The sequence below is a fragment of the Hemiscyllium ocellatum genome, chromosome 21 (assembly GCF_020745735.1).
Source record: "Hemiscyllium ocellatum isolate sHemOce1 chromosome 21, sHemOce1.pat.X.cur, whole genome shotgun sequence".
Lineage (NCBI taxonomy): Eukaryota > Metazoa > Chordata > Chondrichthyes > Orectolobiformes > Hemiscylliidae > Hemiscyllium > Hemiscyllium ocellatum.
In genome coordinates, this window is record NC_083421.1 from 55,968,942 (window position 1) to 55,990,897 (window position 21,956).

General features: G+C 46.4%; 1 protein-coding gene across 3 annotated transcripts in view; it reads right to left on the reverse strand.

Annotated features, from left to right (window-relative positions):
* The window catches only part of LOC132825896 (adenylate kinase isoenzyme 1-like), a 165,317-nt gene that overhangs the window by 70,457 nt on the left and 72,904 nt on the right, over positions 1–21,956 (reverse strand). For all 3 annotated transcript variants that reach the window (XM_060841510.1, XM_060841512.1, XM_060841511.1), the window contains 2 exons: positions 20,129–20,213; positions 5,106–5,176 (listed from right to left, as the gene is read on the reverse strand). In XM_060841510.1, coding sequence (XP_060697493.1) covers positions 5,106–5,176; positions 20,129–20,213 — 156 coding nt within the window. The remainder of the gene's footprint in view (positions 1–5,105; positions 5,177–20,128; positions 20,214–21,956) is intronic.

Consider the following 21,956-nt stretch of genomic DNA (forward strand, 5'->3'; position numbering starts at 1 on the left):
GTGTCTGCGTGGGTTTCCTCCGGGTGCTCCGGTTTCCTCCCACAGTCCAAAAATGTGCGGGTCAGGTGAATTGGCCATGCTAAATTGTCCCTAGAGTTAGGTAAGAGGTAAATGTAGGGGTATGGGTGGGTTTTCGCTTCGGCGGGTCGGTGTGGGCTTGTTGGGCCAAAGGGCCTGTTTCCGCACTGTAAGTAATCTAATCTAATTTGGCCCATTAACCCTGCTCTACCGCTCAATGAGATTGGGTTGTTAATACTCTGCAAGAGTCTGAATGAATACAAACTTGGATTTTAAAAGTACATAAGTCGAGGAGGGAAACAGAAATGGGGCTTGGTCTCAAAGTTTATGTTTCCCAAATGATTCACCCCCACCCCCGACTGTGACCCCATAGCATTGCAACCCTGCCCTCCCTCAGTGAGCATGTGAGTGCAGTGTAGGTGGGGGGGGGAAGGGGGTAATCTGAAAGTAGGGGCCTGCTTATAAGTCGGTCATATCTCCATGGTAACCACTTCAGAAGTCTTGGTCCTGCTTGGGACTGGGACTCCCACATTGGGAAGCACTGGTTCCCATGGAGCAGGACATGAGTGAAAGATACTGGATGTAGGACACAGGAGGAACAATGAGGGACTTGTAGCAGAGCTCTGGTTGCACAGAGAAATGGGATAGGCTGCAAAATCAGGAGGTGACAGAAGGATGTTCAATTCGACAGCAAGCGATCTCACCAGCCTGGAGAGGTTCCTGCAGTATTGAAATCTTGGAGGTTCCTGCTTTTGTGGGAGAGCTAATGCTCACCTGGGGTGAAATATTCCTGCTTCAGGATTTATTCTTCCTCACCCAGGAACTCTGACTCCAGATTTCAGATTCTGCAGGGTCAAGATTAACTCAGCAATGGGAATAAGGGTTGGAGGTGGGTGAGTGAACTACCCAACCTGTCCCCTTTCCCCAGTCCCCTGAGATTTACTTTAATTGCTCAATGCAGACTCCTATTCAATGTCAGTTGAGTTAACCTTACCAATAAGAGACACCCACCTGTTGGCATTCAATGTTGTTACCATCCACTGAATCCCCCACTATCAACATCCTGGGGATTATCATTGACAAGAAACAAAACCCACATAAACACAGTGGCTACAAGAGCGGATCATAGGTGAGGAATACTGTGGTGAGTAACTCACCTCCTGACTCCCAAAGGCCTACCCACCATCTACAAAGCACAGGTCAGGAGTGTGATGGAATACTGCCCACCTACCTGGATGGGTGCAGCTCCAACAACACTCAAGAAGCTTGATACCATCACTTTGATGCAAAGTAGCAGTTTGATTGACACCACATCCACAAACATCCCCTCCCTCAACCACTGACGCTCAGTAGGAGCAGTGTGTACTAGTTGCAAGATGCACTGCAGAAGTTCACCAAAGATCCTCAGACAACACCTTCCAAACCCACGACCACTTCCATCCAGAAGGACAAGGGCAGTAGATATGTGGGAACACCACCACCTTCAGGTTCCCCTCCGAGCCATTCACCATCCTGACTTGGAAATATATTGCCATTCCCTCAGTCTCGCTGGGTCAAAATCTTGGAATTCCTTCCCTAAGGGCATTGTGGGTCAACCCAGAGCAGGTGGTCTGCAGTGGTTCAAGAAGGCAGCTCACCCCCACCTTCTCAAGGGGCAACTAGGGACAGGTAATAAAAGCTGGGCCCAGCCCATGATGCCCATGCCACACAACTGAATTTTTAAAAATGTTGGACAAGAATGCTATCAATCAAAAGCATGGCAATGGGCCACATCAGGAGATATGAGGTTAGGTGGCTAATTGCCTGGGCAGAAAGGTAGTCATTTATCCTACACTGCTGCAATGCCACAGCATGTTAGGCCCTACAGGGGTCCAAGTGGGTAGCTGACCACCACCTTCTCAAGGGCAGTTAGGAAAAGAACTGAGATGCCCGCAAGTGTAGAAAGAAAGGCGGGTGAGCCCTGGCATCTAGGGTAGCCCCAGTGAAAATCCTGAGCAGCCCTCACTGTAACCAGATGGAGAAATATCACTAACACTGCCATCTAGCCCTTAGTAGGAGCTATTACAACATTGTAAGCTCATAATCAATATTTAAAAAGGAGATATCTGAGCCTAAATGCCTCCTAATAATTTTACCACAAAAGGTGCTGACATTTTCTTCTAAATTATCAACAAAAGTGATTGCAATATTCAAGTTTACTTTTCAAGCTATACCTTTGATAAATACCCTGTCATGTACCAACACTGAATGTGCTTCACGGTGAATAGCCACTTAGGTATCAAGACCTTATACACCTCCTAGGTCAAGAGCTATTCACCCACATGGACCAGATGTTAAATTCATAAAGTGTCAGATTCTATAACTTAACTCTATTTCATATTTAAGTAATTAGTTCAGACACCCAGAAATGTGCATTCTTAAAGTGCCCGTCTTAATGTTGAAAAACTTCCAAACACACTTTGCACAAGAATACTCAAATTAAGTATGGCATGGAGCTACATAAGGAGATATGAGCTCAGCTGATCAAAAGCTTGGTCAAGAAAGTAGGCTTCAAGGAGTGTCTAAAAATGAGGCAGCAGGTTATAGTGAGGGGTTTCTTAACTTAGGGATCTCAGGCAACTGAAAGCACAACCACTAACGATGGACGGACTAAAATTGGGAATTTGCAAGAGACCAATAGAGGATCACAGGTATCGTGGAGGATCATAAAGTGAGAAGGATCCAGAGTCAATGTTAAGTCAATGAACACAAGGGAGCAGGTGAACCAGACTGGGATTTGAGTGAGAACATGCGCTCAAGTGTGTGGACTGTGAAAATGGCTGGCCAGTCAGGAAATTGGTTTAGCTCCGTTGGCTGGGTTGTTGGTTTACAGAGCAGTGTGATACCAACAGCATGGATCCAATTCCCATCACTGGTTTGAGGCTATCAACAAGAATTCTCCTTCTCAACCAATTCCCTCACCTAAGGCCTGGTGGCCCTCAGGTTAAATCACCACTGGCTGCATCTCTTTAATAAGAGAACAATCCCTATGGTCTCAAAAGTGTGTACTAGCTACAGGATGCACTGCAGAAATTTATCAACGATCTGGACTATGACAACAATAAGCAATAGATAAATCTGGGGGTAAGGATAATGCAGTCAATTCTGCTGTAATTCCTGTTTCTTCAACACAAATTGGCCTTGAAGCATTTAGACAGTTACTTGTAGAATGTGTACTTTCCTTACCAGTACTGGCTATAACACAATGCTGGCCCCATTGGTTTAGATGGTGCAACTACAGCATGATTTTCTTATAACGCGAGAACAGACCTATTATGTTACATTAGAACCGACTTTCTCAAATTGGTGCTGAGCTTAACCTGCAAGTCACCACATCTCAGGTGAAGTTGAGAATCTGGGACCTTTCTGATGACCTCAGCTGGTACAGGAATTGAACCCACCTCGTTGAAATTACTGTGCATTGCAAACCAGCTGTCCAGCCAACCGAGCCCCTGAAACTGTGCAATGCAGGTGGGTTTCAGCAATTGTTGACTGGAGGCTGGCACTGAGTTGGATAATGCCACAGACATGGCGATGATGGGAGAATGAAGTCAGGAGTACGTGTTGCACTGGCTAATGGGCGTAAAGTTGATGCAACAAATTTGTAAAGCTGGATTTAAGCTCTTTCAGCTCCCTGTTCAGTTTTCCATCCTTCCTTTATATTAACAGTCAAATATCCATCTGTCAGTTTCTGGTAGGCCGTACAGAGATTAGGGTTCAATTACCACAAATAGGCATTGTTGCAATTTTCTAGCATTACATCATTTAAACATCATACAAAATGGACATGCAAAATCATAGCTTAGAAGATGTTTATTTTGAACATATCCTGTGACATGGTTTGTAGCAACAGTGTGGGGCTATTGGCAAATCCTTTATTTTTCTGTCGCTTTGCTATTTACTCCTTCACTATTTGCCAAGTGGGCTTTTCTGTTTGCTAGATTCTCCAAGGCTATCACAAAAGGGATTACTTTTGACCAATGTGTTTCAAAGGATAAAGCAAAAGTGATTTAAGGTTGCCGGGAAGTTAAGACTACACCAACAACAACAGCAACTTGCATTTATTTAGCACCTTTAACACAGTTGAACCTCCAAAACAAACATGATGCGAAGCCACACCTTAGGCCCTGATGGCCAAAGGCTTGGACAAAGAGACAGGTTTTCAGGGCTGCCTGAAAGGGGAAAGCGAGGTAGAGAGGCATAAGGAGGACCTAGGAACTGAAGGAATGACTGCCATAGATAGACTGAACCCACCGTTCAGTGCCGACCCACCCTCATGTACCAACTGAAGCAGACTTGTTTGCCAATGGCTATGTGGAACTGTCAATGTTACCTCAGCTCCAGTTTGTGCAACACGGCTAGCTTTGCTGTAAACCCTCAGCCTGTGTCTCCTTCCAGGCTAAAACCATACTCGTTTCCACATTTGGCTCTGAGTTGGAAAGTTTTAAGGTTCCCATCCCACCCTAGGGACTTGAGCATAAGCTGGAGGCTGGCACTGGGGGGCATTGAGGGAGTGCAGCACTGTTGGAGGCACAGTTTTTCAGGTCTGACTTAAAGCAGCGGGCCCTCTCAGCCAGGCATAACAGATCCCTCCATGGAAACATATCAAAGAACAGCCAGGGGTGTAATCCTCGATGCCCTGTCCAATATTCAACTGGCAATTGTCAGCAAAATGGATTACCTGCTTGGTACATCTTGCCTGATCACGTGAATCACATTTCACTAATTGGCTGCTGCATCTCCCACGTGACACCAAAGACCATCCTTAAAAGAGGACGGCATTGGAAAAAAGAATTTTCGAAGGTCCTTGAGCTCAGGAAAGGAGCTACCTAAATGCAAATTCTCTTTCTGTCCTTTATCGTTCCGACCCAGTTTTATCCCGGCAGCAGCCCCCAAAAGGGGCAAGACTGCTGTAGGAAAGACCTGAACTCTCACTCGATCACCTTCCCTGGAGGGTGAGGGGCTGAGACAGCCTTGGGGGGAGGGGCAGGGATCTGACTGTCCAACGAAGTAGCCTGGGGATTGCCACAGCAAATGCCATTGCTCACCTGAACATCCGGCCTGTCCCCTTCTCTCGTGTTCCTGTCACAGGCCTGTTGCATCTCCTTCCCAGTCAGCACTGAGGAGAAAGAATAGAACATCAACAGAAAGGTCTGCCAGAATGCAGCAGGTATTTAAAAAAATACTCTCCCTGAAAATCCATGGGTCTACCTCAGCTGGGTAGCTCTGCAAGAAAGGTGTTGTGAAACTTGAAAGGGTGCAGCAAAGATTTATGAAGATGTTGCCAGGATTGGAGGGTTTGAGCTATAGGGAGAGGCTGAACAGGCTGGGGCTGTCTTCCCTGGAGTGTCAGAGGCTGAGGGGTGACCTTATAGAGGTTTATAAAATCATGACGGGCATGGATAGGGTAAATAGCTAAGGTCTTTTCCCTGGGGTGTGGTGAGTCCAAAACTAGAGGGAATTGGTTCAGGGTGAGAGGGGAAAGATTTAAAAGGGGCAACTTTATCACGCAGAGGGTGGTGCGTGAATGGAATGAGCTGCCAGAGGAAGTGGTGGAGGCTGGTACAATTACAACTTTTAAAAGGCACTTGGATGGGTATATGAATAGGAAGAGTTTGGAGGGATATGGGCCAAATGCTGGTAAATGGGACTAGATTGGGTTGCGATATCTGGTCAGCATGGACGGATTGGACCGAAGGGTCTATGAATCTATGAATCTATTTAAAAAAGAATTCTCTCCATCTGATTAATTTGTTAGTTATTGTATCTTCATCAAGCTGGCTTGAAGTGAGAACATCAGTATAATACAGAGTCATGCTGCGTTACATCGCACATGGTAATTTTATAGACCAAGTGTGATCAACCAGCATCTGAGTGTGGACCTATTGAGCCCTGAAGAACTGTCCCTATGATGTGACTGGATTGCCACTGGAGTGTTAATAATGGTATTGTGAGATTCTCCTACAGGGTCTACAAATTCAACACCATTGACAGATTATCAAAAGTTCTTCCCTAGTTATTGCCTTTACACTTGTCAAATGTTGTAATGCACTTCCACATTTTACCAAATAACTACTTCAAAAAATCTAATGTCGGTCTCACCACTGCCCGCCATCTGGACCAATCTTCCTTGAGCTCCCTGGTCATTTGTGGAAGTTACAGTTGGTTATGGTCCCAACCCTCATTCCTAGGACTTCTGCACTTTTCACTCCCTCCTTGTTTTCAGCACTGAGACCGGATTGGCAGGGGAGGGGGAAAGGGAAGGTTCACTTCAGGCACCAGGATTATTTTATTCTTTCATGGGAGGTGGGCATCACTGTGTCCTTGAACTGAATGGCTTCCTGGGCTATTTCAGAGTGTTCTGTGAGTGGTAATGTGGTGGGTTACACAGCATCCATGGAGAGTGTGAGCAAGCTAATGTTCCGAGTGTAGGTGACTCTTCATCAGCTCTGAGGACACATTAGCTCGTTCTCTCTCCATTGATGCCGTCTGATTCAGTGCTTGGTCTTGTTACAGCCTTGGTCTGAATGCAGTCAAAAGAGTTGAATTCTTAAAGTGATTCTAAATGCAACCGGGGGGGTAGGTTCAAAGGTGCTCTGTTGCCAGAGAAAAAGCAAGGAGAAATAAGGAGAATGAAAGAGTGAGAGACAGGATAATGAAGGAGAGAAGGATGCCTCCATTCTATTTTTGAATATTCATGATGGATACCACCTGTAAGTTTCAATCTCTGCATCGACTGCTATCACGTGATGTCTAATCTACTCCCCAAATGCAAAGTTTACATTTCAGTCTGCTCGGGGTTCAATCTTGGGGTTCAATCAGAAGGCATTTAAGAAAGTGCCATATTAACGGCGACTGTGGAAAATCAACCTTCCTGGGATGGGGGCAGCACATCGGCAGGGATAGGAGATTGGTTGGCTTACAAGAAGTGGATGGTAGGTGGGAGTGTGTCTTTCTCAGATTGGCAGGCTGTAGTGAGCCACAGGGATCAGTGCTGGGAGCCCACCCGTTTATAATTTATATAAACGACAAAGCGGAAGGGATGGGGGTGTGGTTGTCAAATTAGTGGATGGCAGAAAGATAGGCTAGAAGGTAAGTTGTGAAGAGGTCATAAGGACGTTACAAAAATATATGGATAAGTTATATTTGGATTAGTGACTGGGCGACATTCTGGCAGATGTAGTATGAGGGATAATGTGGAATTGCCCATTTTGGCAGGAATCTATCATTTAAATGGTGAGGGACTGCAGAGCTCTGAAATGCAGAAGGACCTGGGTGTCCTTGTGTATGAGTCACCAAAGGCTAACCATTGGTGCAGCAAAACATTGGGAAAGCAAATGAAATATTATCATTTATTGTGTGGGGAAGTTATGCTTTGGATAAACAGGGCAATCTGGAGTACCGTGTACGATATTACATCAACACACTGGAACAAGTTTGGGAATGGGCGAGGGTTGTTTTATGAGGAAGGCTTGGAGAGACTAGACTTGTAGCTGCTGGAGTTTACAAGTGTAAGAAGCAACGCCATTGAAAGATATGGATTCCTGAGGATTCTTGTTGTGGTAGATGTGGAGAGAATGTTTCCTTTTATGGAAGTATTTCGAACCAGGAGGTCACTGTTTACAAACTAGGGGTCACCCAATTAAACCAGAGAAGGAGCAGAGTGTTTTCTCTCAGAGAGTACGTGTCTTTTGGAATGCTCCTTCTGAAAAGCTGGTAGAAGTAGAGCTCTTGAACACTTTTGTGGCAGAGATGGATTCTTGTTAAGCAAGGTGCTAAAAGATTATCAGGGATGGTGGCGATGTGGATTTGAAGTTACAGAGATGATCAGCCATGCTTTCACTGGACGACGAAGCAGGTATGATGGGCAGAAAGGCCCACTCCTGGTCCTGACTCATACACTCACAGACCATCGACAGGGAATTGAGATTCCTAACAAAAATCCCAGTGCCTACCTTCCAGTGCAGTCCTGAGGGGCTCAGACATGATCTGACCCTCTGTTTAATTTAGCTGCAATAGACATCCTTTCCCTGAAGTATATCGAAACACATTTGAACATGTCTATCTGGCTGAGTATGAAACTAGTCTGGGACTAATATTTTTCCAGTCTATTTTATAGTATTCCCCACCTGCCTGTTCACTTCAGTCAATAGGGATTCGAGTGGGTGTCAGGAGCTAGATGGGTCATACTGCCCTCTGGTGGTAACACTGTTTCTGCTTCCATCTCAATTAGCCTTATTTTAAAGAATTGCCCCTCACTTTGAATAGCTACACCTGATTGGACACCCTGTTTTGTCTCATAACTGTATAATAATCTGTCCTATCTCACTGTTATGATCTCGAGGTCACTCCTCACTCACCCCCACACCCCCAGCCCCTTCACCACCATCTCACATCTTGTCATTAACACGACCCACCTATCTCAGGGGCTCCACCCAGTCCAGGGTCATTCTTGATAAAGAGCTTATACTCAAAACGTCAACTCTCCTGCTCCTCGGATGCTGCCCAACCTGCTGTGTTTTTCCAGCACCACCCTTTTCAACCCAAGAGGGTTCAGTGCCTTGGCAAATGTCTGACACTGGGATCTCTCGTCCCATCTCATTGCAACACAAAGATATCGCTCATGGTACTGTGGTATCTCATTGTCTCACTTTAACAATGTCACGTTTGCCATTGCCAGGGGTTTGGTGCCGGGAGAATGAGACAAATCCCAGCTTAGGTACCCACTGCCAGCACAAACAGCTGCCAGGGTTTGGTTGGGGCAGAGATGGGCAGAGAGAGAAAATCCTTGCAGTAAAGTCCCTATGCTCCACCTCAACACCAGCTTTGGAGGGATAGCTCCTAATAGGTTCCACCCTCGGGTGACTGTTCGCGTGAGTTTGCACATTCTCCCCGTGTCTGCGTGGGTCTCCTCCGGGTGCTCTGGTTTCCTCCCACAGTCCAAAGATGTGCAGGTCAGAGTGGATTGTCCATGCTAAATTGCCTGATAGTGTCCAATGATGAGCAGGCTAGGTGGGTTAGGACTAGGGCAGGGGGCTGGGTCTGGGTAGGACCCAGACTCTTTGGAGGATCAATGGGCCGAATGGCCTGTTTTCACACTGTATGGACTCTATGATTCTACGATTCTGTGAATAGCCCAGTACAGCACGCCACTCTCAGGTTCTGTCCCAAGTGATAAGGCATCGGCTGTCCCTCACCCTGACTGTCCCTCCTTCAGCCTAACTGATTGATGCCAGGAACCTGATTGAGAAAATTCAAATTCATTCATTGTTCTCAAACAAACACAGAGAAAGGTGCAGAGGCACAGCAGGTCGGGCAGTGTCTGTGCAGAGCGAAACAGACTTTATGTTTTGAGTACATTATGAATCTTATTAAGAACTCAGTTCAATCATTTTTTTCAGATTTCCAGCATCCACAGTATTTAGTCATAATTAATCTTTCAACCTTATCTCACCTTTAGATTAGATTAGACTTACAGTGTGGAAACAGGCCCTTCGGCCCAACAAGTCCACACCGACCCGCCGAAGCGAAACCCACCCATACCCCTACATTACCCCTTACCTAACACTACGGGCAATTTAGCATGGCCAATTCACCTAACCCGCACATCTTTGGACTGTGGGAGGAAACCGGAGCACCCGGAGGAAACCCACGCAGACACGGGGAGAACGTGCAAACTCCACACAGTCAGTCGCCTGAGTCGGGAATTGAACCCGGGTCTTCAGGCGCTGTGAGGCAGCAGTGCTAACCACTGTGCCACCGTGCCGCCCACTAACTTTACTTCCAGCTCAATGTTCTGCAGCTTTCTGGACTCAGCTCTGAGTTCAAAACCTTCAGATTGTGAACTGCCTCCATCTTGTTCCATCAGTAGTTTTTTGTTTGTTTGGTTTTGCTGGATTGTTTTGTCTTGTTTCTTATCATCGAGTCATAGAGATGTACAGCATGGAAACAGACCCTTCGGTCCAACTTGTCCATGCCAACCAGATATCCCAAACTAATCTAGTCCCACCTGCTAGCACCCGGCCCATATCCCTCCAAACCCTTCCTATCCATATACATATCCAGGTGCCTTTTAAATGTTGTAATTGTACCAGCCTCCACCACTTCCTCTGGCAGCTCATTCCACACACACACCACCCTCTGAGTGAGAAAGGTTGCTGCGCTGTGTGTCCCTTCATGCTGCATTCAAAGGCAGCATCCGAGGAGCAGGAGAATTGATATTTACAGCATAAGATCTTCATCAGGAATTCCAGATTGGCACCAGCCGTGTGGGTTCAGTTCCTGTTCTGGCTGAGGTTACTATGAAGGACTCTCCTCAACCTCTCCCCAATCTTTCCTCAACCTCTCCCAAACCTCACCCCAACCTTTCCCAAGCCTCTCCCCAACTTCTTCCCAACCTCTCCCCAACCTGTTCCCCCTCTCCCCAACCTCTCCTCAACCTTTACCCAACCTCTTCCCAACCTCACCCTAACCTCTCAACCTCTCCCCAACCTCTTCTCAACCTCTTCCCACCCTGTTCCCAACCTCTCCACAACCTTTCCCCAACCTCTCCCCAAACTCTTTCCAACCTATCCCCAACCTCACCCCAACCTGTTCCCAACCTCTCCCTAGCCTCTCCTCAACCCTTTCCCAACATCTTCCCAACCTCACCCCAACCTCTCCCCAACCTATTCCCAACCTCTCCTCAACCTTTCCCAACCTCACCCAACCTTTCCCCAACCTGTTCCCAACCTCTCCCCAGCCTCTCCTCAACCCTTTCCCAACATCTTCCCAACCTCACCCCAACCTCTCCCCAACCTATTCCCAACCTCTCCTCAACCTTTCCCAACCTCACCCCAACCTTTCCCCAACCTGTTCCCAACCTCTCCCCAGCCTCTCCTCAACCTTTTCCCAATATCTTCCAACCTCTTCTCAACCTTTCCCCAACCTGTTCCCAACCTCTCCTCAACCTTTCCCCCACCTCTCCTCAACCTCTTTCCAACCTCTCAACCTCTCCCCAACCTTTCCTCAACCTCTTCCCAACCTCTCAACCTCTCCCCAACCTTTCCTCAACCTCTTCCCAACCTCTCCCCAATCTCTCCTCGACCTCTTCCCAACTTCTCCCCATTTCTCCCTGAGGTGACCCTCAGGTAAATCCACATGTTGCTGCATTTCTTAACTTACAACAATGCTTCCAAATGACTTCATTGGCTACAGAGGACTCTGGGATGTCCTGAGGATGTGAAAAGCACTACGAAAATGCAGTTTTTTCTTCCGCTTTCTCTGACTAATGAAACCTTGCTGACTGCAAACCAATTTTAAACAGAAAGGGTGGGATCGTGGGATTACGTGCCCGTTTTTACTTGAACTGGATTTGCTGAAGAGAAAATGTCCAATTGGCACCCACACAGATGGACTCCAAATGGGAATGGATAACTCATCAGATCCCAGCAAAAACTAACATGATGCTCAGTGAAGTTTGAGAAACAAGAGAACATTTTAAACCTGAAATTGTCGTGCTTAGGAGAGGATATGAATTGAAATCCCACTGATCACTCCCTCTCTGATTTTAACCATTATTAAAGTCAGTGGCAAGAGAGGGTCCAGATCTGGAGATGGATTATAAACAGGTCCATTGCAGTACATTTGATGGTACTGTATCTACAGCACAATATTCTTCGCTTCCCTACTCCCTCCCACTTTCAGAGAAGGTTGGAGGCTCATGTACTGAGCTACAAGAAAACATAAACCAGAACAAGAGTTATTGTTTTCCCCACAAAGAGCTTCTTCCACGGATATGTTGACGTCAGCCTCCACTATGGCAACCACACATCCATCGCAGCATCCTCTTTAAGAGACAAGGGTGTAATTCAAATGTTCACCTTTGCTCTCTTCCTGACAGACAATAAAAAAGCAAGGTCATCTTTCGTGGATCTCTCTTTTAGTGTCAGATCTCTGCTCAGGGGAGCTCCTCTCCAACAGAGGGAAAGGCAACAGAACAGAGGCCAGACTTTCACAGGTCAAGGAGGAAGGTGTCAGTCAGGGAAAACTGGATCAACACATCACTGTCAGTGTTTGTTCATCTTGCTTGTCATGTATAAACAACAACCTGCATTCATATGGCACCTTTGCTGCAATAAAATTCCAGGGTGATGGTCTGTGTATGAGATACTGTGCAGTACTTGAATTGGAAGCTGGAAGTACATTGGATATGATACAGAGAGTCAGATAGCGCTTATAAATGAGAGTAAGAGCAGCTTCCATTAAAGCTCCTTTAATCTTTGTTAAAGTGTTAACTTTGTGACTTCAACAGTGTTCTCTCATCCCAAGGTGTGACAGGAAAACCTCAAAGGACCCGAAATCAGAGCAAACTCACATCTAGCCACTGGACAGGCAGCCAAAGGTCTGCTGTAAGGTGTGAGTTGTCAGGAGCATTTTAAAGGAGGAGAGAGAGAGAGAGAGAAAGAGAGAGAGAGAGAGAGAGGGAGAGAAAGAGAGAGAGACAGGCAGGAGGACTGAGGGAGAGAATTCCAAAGTTTGGCACTCAGGCAGTTGAGGGTACATGGTGGGTTTGACTAAAGTCAGCTATGTTCAAAAGGCCAGAATTGGATAATTCAGAGGGTGAGTGGAATAGGGAGGGACAGCATGAGAAGGGGCAGAGAGAAGAGTAATACCGGGCTAACCAAATCAGGACAGTAATGGGGTTATAGACTTGTGTCTTAATTAGACCCCAAAGCAGCATTCAGCTGGAGACAAGGAAGCTCTGACAGTGCAGAATTCCCTCAGTATTGTACTGGTACAACAGCCTGGATACTGTCTCTGCCTTGAGACTGTAACCCAAACTCTCCCGGCCAAGAGTAAAATGATAAGACTGGCTGAGGTTGGCTCCAGAACAGGGTTTGCCTTTCACCCCGCCAGCTTGGGTCATCGCCAATCAGCCAATATCATTGGTTACTCTTCTCATCGTCATTGGGACGTCCAGTCACAGCAGTATCCAATGAACCGATCACCATTTAACGTGGCTGCCCCCATTTGCAGCTATAAATGAAAAGGCCATTTCGTCCATTGCAGACTATCTCCAGCGGAAAGAAAAATCCATCGTGGCTTCTTTAAGTGATGTCAAACGTTTTGCCTTCAATCCTATCAAAGTTCCATCCCAAATACTGGGTGCTTCAAGTGGTTGTCAAAGAGGCCAGGGGAGCTGTCCCCAGAAATCTGAAAACAGTAACGCACAAATTCCTGATGAAGGGCTTATGCCCTAAACGTCGATTCTCCTGCTCCTCGGAGGCTGCCTGACCTGCTGTGCTTTTCCAGCACCACACTCTTCAACTCTGATCTCCAGCATCTGCAGTCCTCACTTTCTCCTAGTAACACAAATACCAAGCTACGATCATCTACAATAGAGACAATCTAACCACCGCTCCTTGACATTCATTGGTGTTACCATCACTGGTTCTGTTCGCCGAGCTGGAAGTTTTTGTTGCAAACGTTTCGTCCCCTGGCTAGGAGACATCATCAGTGCTCTGGAGCCTCCTGCGAAGCGCTTCTTTGATGTTTCTTCCGGCATTTATAGTGGTCTGTCCTTGCCGCTTCCGGGTATCAGTTTCAGCTGTCCACTGTAGTGGTTGGTATATTGGGTCCAGGTCGATGTGTTTGTTGATGGAGTTTGTGGATGAATGCCATGCGTCTAGGAATTCCCTGGCTGTTCTCTGTCTGGCTTGCCCTGTGATAGTAGTGTTTTCCCAGTTGAATTCATGTTGCTTGTTGTCTGAGTGTGTGGCTACTAGGGATAGCTGGTCGTGCCGTTTCGTGGCTAGTTGGTGTTCATGTATGCGGATTGTTAGCTGTCTTCCTGTTTGTCCTATATAGTGTTTTGTGCAGTCCTTGCATGGTATTTTATAAACTACATTAGTTTTGCTCATGTTGGGTATTGGCTCCTTTGTTCTAGTAAGTTGTTGTCTGAGCGTGGCTGTTGAAGCGCTTCGCAGGAGGCCCCAGAGCACTGATGATGTCTCCTAGCCAGGGGACGAAACGTTTGCAACAAAAACTTCCAGCTCGGCAAACAGAACCACTACAACAAGCACCCGAGCTACAAATCTTCGCACAAACCTTGAACCATCACTGGATCCTCAACTATCAACATCTTGGAAGTTTTCATTGATCAAAACCCACCACATAATCACAGTGGTTACAACAGCAGGGCAGAGGCTCGGAATGTTGCAGCAGGTAACTCAACCTCTGACCTTTCAAAGTCTGTCCACCATCTACAAGGCACAAGTCAGGAGTATGATGGAACACTCCCCAGCTGCCTGGATACTACAGCCCCAACAACATTCAAGAAGCTTTACACCATGTATGACAAAGCAGCCCACTTGATTGGCACCACATCTACAAGTGTTCACACCCTCCACCGATGCTCAGAAGCAGCAGTGGGTACTATCTACAAGACGTTCTGCAGAAATTCACCAAAGCACCTCCCAAACCCACAAGCACTTCCATCTAGAAGGACAAGGGCAGCAGATATATGGGAACGCCACCAGCTTCCAGTTCCCCTCCAAGTCACTTGTCACCCTGACTTGGAAATATATCCCCATTCCTTCACTGTTACTGGGTCCAAATCCTGGAATTCCCTCCCTAAGGGCATTGTGGGTCAACTCACAGCAGGTGGACTGCAGTGGTTCAAGAAGGCAGCTCATCCCTACCTTCTCAAGGGGCAACTAGGGATGGGTAATAAATGCTAGGCCCAGCCAGCGACACCCACATCCCACAAATGAATAATAATAAAAATAAATTCTCCAGCCACTGCCACATTGCTGTTTGTGGGGCCTCACTGTGTGCAAATTGACTTTCATATTTCCTGTGTCAAGATTAGATTATCTACAGTGTGGAAACAGGCCCTTCGGCCCAACAAGTCCACACCGACCCTCCGAAGAGCAACCCACCCAGGCCCATTCCCCTAACACTCAGGCAATTTAGTGTGGCCAATTCACCTAACCTGCACACTTTTGGACTGTGGGAGGAAATGGGAGCACCTGGGGGAAACCCACACGGACACAGGGAGAATGTGCAAACTCCACACAGACAGGTGCCTGAGGTGGGAATTGAACCCCGGTCTCTGGCGCTGTGAGGCAGCAGTGCTAACCACTGTGCCACCATGCCACCCGTAATGAATATACTTCAAAACATTCTTCAACAGGTATAGAGCAGATCACTGGCAGCTTGTTGACTTACTCCAGTGTATGGTTTACTCTGCAGGGAGTGAAAGTATGAAGCGAGTTTATTCCAGCGTTTTAAAGGTGATCTTATGGAAGCATAAGGTTGAGGCAGGAGAATGCTCCCCCTTGTGGTGGATTCTGGAAAAAGGGGTACACACATTCAGGACAAGGGAAAGGGGAGGTTATCCATTCTAGACAAGGTGAAAGGTCATCAACCTGAAACGTTAACTCTGTTTCTCTCTCCCTGGACCTGTTCAGCCTTTTACAACAGCTTCTGCTTTTATTTCAGATTTCCAGCACCTATGCTACTTTGCTTTTGAGAAGGGAACTTGAATTGTCCCTACCCCACTCCCAGAGACTTGGCAAATTGCAAAGGCTCTTCCCCACACTTTATCTCCTCAGGGAAAAAAACCCTACATTTTTGTCACGGGGGAAAATAATCTATTAATTACACTTTTGCTGCACTTAAGGTTCACTTAAATGTTTATGAATTTAGATGTCCCTTTACTATGGTCACAGCTTGAATCCTGAGTTGCATAATAAGTTTAACATTAGTTCAGTGGTGAAGTATCACTGAATGGCTCCATCTGTATTTGCTAATGAAGTGCTTTCCAGGCAGCGTGCTATTTAAAATGGCTGCAGATGGTAGATTCTGTCTCGATTGCAATGAGCTGTCATTTCCCGCAGATTTCATTCCTTCTCAAACACCTCTCATTGCATTGGGAAGCAATTAAGACAGCAATTAAAACAATCGAGTTATATTATGCAGAGACACTATTGGCAGTGAAGGCAGACTTCACAAATCCACTTCATACTTGACTAGAATTTATATTAGCGTTCTTCAATGAGTGAAGAAGAGGCTAAGGTACTTCACAGAGGCATCAATGTAACTAAAAAAGAAGTGAGCTCTTGTGGTGCATTGGTAGTGTCTCTATCTCTGAGCTAGAAGAACCTGGACTCAAGTCCCACCTGTCCCTGAGGCAGGTCATAACATACCTGCAGTAGGTTCATTAAAAATGGTAAAACAGGGAATGTGAAGAAATATTTACACTTATGTAGCACCCTAGGGTGTTCCAACACACTTCACAGCCAATGTAGCAATTCTGAAGCTTCGTCATGGTAAGAGGAAGATGATGTCTGAAATGGCCAGAAACTGGGTTGGATCGGATTATAAGGTGGGCTTAAGCCTGAAACGTCAATTCTCCTGCTCCCCAGACGCTGCCTGACCTGCTGTGCTTTTCCAGCACCACACTCTCGACTTGCATTGTAAGGTGCAGAGGAAGATGCTCAGGCAAATACCAAGACTCTCAGGGGGTGAAGGAATGAGCTCAGGAAGTGTGGCCCAACGAGCTGGGGATAGATAAAACCCCAGGCTGCGAGGGGCAAGTCTGAGGCTGGATAGCTGGATGAGGGCAAGAAGGGAGGAGGCCACGAATGGATTTAAACACAAGAAGGAGAGTTTTATGTTGGAGTTTTTAAGGGCCTGAGAGCCCATGTACTTCAACAAGGAGGCGGTGATTAGGTTCATATTATTTGGTGTGGATTGTGAGTTTGAATCATCTAAAGGGAATGAATGGAGATAGCATTAGATAGCCCTGTGTACATACAGATCGCAAAGGCACAGTTGAGGGTTTCAGTGGTTGAGGGGGTGTGGGTTCAGGCTATGCCAGAACAAGCCGATGTTACAGATGGGCAAAGTCAGTGATCTCTATGATGAAGGCCAAGCATCTGAAACAGAGAATGACAAAAATCTCACACTTTCCCAAAAAAGTGTCAGAACGTCTGAGAGGGGTTTGTCTTTGTTGAGGATTTTGTGACAGACGACATGGTTGATCAGGCAGACTCTGCCTTAAGCACAACGGCAGGTGGGGCTGAAGCAGTCACAGATCCTAACATGGAGCTCATTAGGTTACCACACTCAAACTCTGACCAGTGCTGTAAGGGTACTCAGGCACCTCACTCCCAACGCTGATGTGTCAATGGTGTCCAGGGGCCACTGTTTGAGGCAGCAAATGATCTGAGAAATAGTGGCTCAGAATTTCTTTCAAGTCACATTCCCGAGATAGTTTAAGGTTCTGGGATTTACATATTAATGAATCGATACCTGCAACCATTCCAAAAGATTCCCGCATTGGGTGACTGTCTGTGTGGAGTTTGCACGTTCTCCCGTGTCTGCGTGGGTTTCCTCCGGGTGCTCCGGTTTCCTCCCACAATCCAAAGATGTGCTGGTCAGGTGAATTGGCCATGCTAAATTGCCCATAGTGTTAGATGCGTTAATTGGGGTAAATATAAGGTAGGGGAATGGGTCTGGGTGGGTTACTCTTCAGAGGGTCGGTGTGGACTTGTTGGGCCGAAGGGCCTGTTCCCATACTGTAAGGAATCTAATCTATGATCTTTTACTATAAAGTCTGTGTCTTAGGATCCTGCCCCACTAGCTATCTGATGAAGGAGCAGCGCTCTGAAAGCTAGTGCTTCCAAATAAACCTGTTGGACTATACCCTGTTGTTGTGTGATTTTTAGCTATTTTCGGAAGGGAGATCTGCTTTATTTAGCCAATCCGGCCTACACATGACTCCAGATTCTGGATGACTCTTAACTGCTCTCTGAAATTTTCTTGCAAGCCACTTAATGACAATTAAGGGTGGTCTTTGTCAAAGATGCTAACATGCTATGAAAGTGTTTTTATGAATAATTCCCAGTTGGGGATGATAGAACTCAAGGCAAGAAACAGGTTTCAACCTACTGCCTATTCTCCTGTTGTTTTGGTCAATATTTATCCATTGCCAGTGGAGACAGAGCTGACTTTGTGTTCTCTCATTTTCATGTCCCACACTAATGGGCTTGCAACCATGATCTTAAGCACACCATTGAATCCCTGCAGTGTGGAAACAGGCCCTTCAGCTCAACAAGTCCATACTGACCCTCCGAAGACCAATCTCCTACCCTATTACTCCACATTTTATCCCAGACTAATGCACCTAACCTACATTTCCCTGAACACTATGGGCAATTTAGCATGGCCAAATTACCTGACCCGCACCTCTTTGGATTGTGGGAGGAAATTGGAGCACCCAGAGGAAACCCACACAGACACGGGGGGAACGTGCAAACATGCAAACTCCACACAGACAGTCATGCCCCTTCTCATGCTGTCCCTCCCTATTCCACTCCACACAGAGGCTGGAATCGAACCCGGGTTCCTGGCGCTGTGAAACAGCAGTGCTAAACCACTGATCCACAATGCCCCACCCAAAAAGGATGCCCAGTGTGGGGCACATACCCTGGGCCCTGATATTAAGAGTCTCATGCTCTAATATAACAATTAACCAAGGAACCCTGGGAACCCTAAATGCTGACTCAACAATTTACCCAGTCTGTCTGGCTCTGTTACAACTTGTAATGATGGTCTACAGCTTGCACAACACCTGATGGGAAAGAAAATACTTTTGTCTCCATTCCAATAACTACGCGGAGGTGTGGGGCATCATTCTACACTTTGTTGATAAAGTACATACACAGATTATGCAATTAAATATTTGTCATGAAATTGCCCAGCAGTTACTGGGCAGTGCATGTACAGACAAGTTTCATTCCTCACACCTTCTCTTTGAATAGAGAGATTTCAAGGGTTCAAATATATAGTTTTCTTAAAGATTGAGCACAAATAAACATTAGATGGCCAATAGGATCTGGAAGCTTTATATACCAAGGTAATTAAACAGGAATGGACAAGTAAAGAGAATTTATACAAAACGTTGTTTAACCATCAATTTGAATGCTTACCGAACACAGATTTCACACGCCTCTATCTCTGACAGCCACAGTTTTGAAGGCATGAGATGGGATGCAGAAAGCATTCACAGAAAGGGTTCCAGGGATAAGGATCTTCAGTTATGACAGAAGACCAAAGCATCATGGACAAATAGGGCCTTAGCTTAATATCACCCCTGAGAGTACATCACCCCCATGGGATTGCCAGACTTGGTCTTCATAGTGAAGTGCTGGATTGGGATCTGAACCCATTCAGGGACTGGTGCTATCCACTGAGCACAGGAGAAACTATGCTGCTAGCATTGAACCATCCTGTCTGTGGCATCATAGAATCCCCACAGCAAGGAAGCAGGCCATTCAGCCCACACCAACCCTCCGTAAGAGCATTCCACCCAGATGCCATCCTTCACTTCCTACGGCTAATCCACCTGACCTTTGGATTGTGGGAGGAAACTCATGCAGACACGAGGAGAACGTGCAAACTCCACACAGAGAGTCGCCCGAGGCGCTGTGAGACAGCAGTGCTAATCACTGAGCCACCGTGTTTGTTCTGAGCTCCTGTGACTATTCACTGCATGCATGCTAACGCCTGCACCAATATGGCGTCAGGCACCCCCCCAAGAATGCCCTGGGTGCCATCTTGGAATTCTAGGAGCTCTCAAAGTGTCCAAAAAAAGGTCCTAATCAGCTCAGTTCTTCAGGTGGACTCCAGCACTACAAACCACGCCTCTTAGTCAAAACAGTCCCTCCAGCTCTCTACACTAAGCAGGTCACTGTCAGTTAAATTATAAAGAATATACAGGACAGTAGCAGGCCACTTGGCCTATCTAGTCCATGCTGGTGTTTGTACTCCACTGGGATCTCCTCCCATTCCATCTGCCAAACATTCCCGGATGTGAAAGGGAATAGACATGAGGCAGAGCAATCAAAACAACGCTGTATGACGGAGGAAGAAAGAAAACAGGCTTATCTTTGCAAAAAAGCTAACTTGTTGACTAAGGAATTGTTTCCAAGAATCCCTTCCTGTTTGGTGCTGCAACACACTTGGTTTTTCCTGTGCTCCGGGTTACAGAAAGGTCGGGGAAATCCACAGAAGTAAACCTCACCGTCTCTTCCTGCTGGGAACAGTCTCTTCGAGACCACAGCGTCAATGTCACTGAATATTTCATCCTCTTCACGGTCTGCGTCCAACTACAAGACAATGGGAAGTAAGAGAGGAAATGTGAATTCAATTCTTTGCAGCAAGACAAGAGACCTCCCTTACCTGATAAACTCTCCCCAACAGCAACACATTTCAATGACATAAAATACCTCACAGGAGCATATTCATAGATAGGCCAATGGCACTGAGTCCAAGGTGGAAATATAAGGAGATCTGACCAAATGATTGCAATTTCCTAAAGGAGGCAACGAATCAGAGAGAGGCCCGGATATCTGGTGAAGCTAGATCATGACTGCTGACACCGAGACAAAGTGACCCGTGTGATAGACAAGAGGCACTGAAGTAAATGTCACATTCTTGGGGAGGTGGATGTGAATGATGCTGAACCAGGACACAGTGTAGGGGGGTTACATGAATAAATGTTTGCTCTGCAAACTGCTAGCAGAGGGTGTGTCTTTTTGGGGTTGGCAAACTGTACTTAGTGAAGTATGACAGGGTTCACAACTATTAACAATCTTCATCAATGATATGAACAGATGGAGCGCACTGTGGGAAAATATGAATTAGTTTAAGATTTGAACTTAAGATAAGTACTTAAAAATCACACAACACCAGGTTATAATCCAACAGGTTTATATGGAAGCACTAGCTTTCAAAGCGCTGCTCCTTCATCAGGTGGTTGTCTGATGAAGGAACAGCACTCCGAAAGGTAGTGCTTCCAAATAAACCCATTGAACATAACCTGGTGTTGGGTGATTTTTAAGTTCTTCCACAGAACTCATTCAAATCCTAAACTAATTCACATTTTCCCACAGTGCACTCCATCTGCTAATTCTTTGCCCACTCACTTCACACCTCCTGTCAACAGTTTGCTCTCCTGGTCTCATCGTCTTATACACTGCTTCCCTGTGTTCATATCATCGATGAAGATTGTCAATAGTTATTCTTGTGCCTCTTGTCTATCCCACAGAGCTGGCAGGAAGACTGGAGAAACAGTATACTGACTGATGAAGGACTCAGCAACTCGATGGTGCCGAGGTATCTGCGTGTACTGACAGATGAAACACAAACCCATTAGTTGGTTGGTAAAGCACAGCGATTAGGAAGGCTAATATAAACTCATTTCTTATTGTGAGCAGAATCAAATCTAAAAGTAGGGAGGTTTTACTGCAGTTGTGCAGGGTACTGGCGAGACCATCTCTGGATGTCCGGTGTATAGTTTGGTCTCTTTGTTTGAAGATGCATCAGATGGAGTTCAGAGAAGATGCACTTGGGCTATTCCTGGGAATGTTGGGGTCCCCACATGCTGGAATGTTGGTCCTTGGAGTTTTGGAACAATGATTTTTAGATTACTTACAGTGTGGAAACAGGCCCTTTGGCCCAACAAGTCCACACCAACCCACCGAAGCGCAACCCACCCAGACCCATTCCCCTACATTTACCCCTTCACCTAACACTATGGACAATTTAGCATGGCCAATTCACCTGCACATTTTTGGACTGTGGGAGGAAACCCACACAGACACAGGGAGAATGTGCAAACCCCACACAGACAGCTGCCTGAGGCTGGAATCGAACCTGGGACCCTGGTGCCGGGAGGCAGCAGTGCTAACTGCTGAGCCATGCTGCTGTCCAAGAGATGGCTTTACTGAAACCGATAAGATCCCGTGGGCAATGGATGGACTAAGACGCATCCTCCTGTGGGGGAGACTAGAAATGGGGGAGGAACAGTTTAAGAACAAGAAGTCTCCCTCTGAAGATAGGGATGAGGT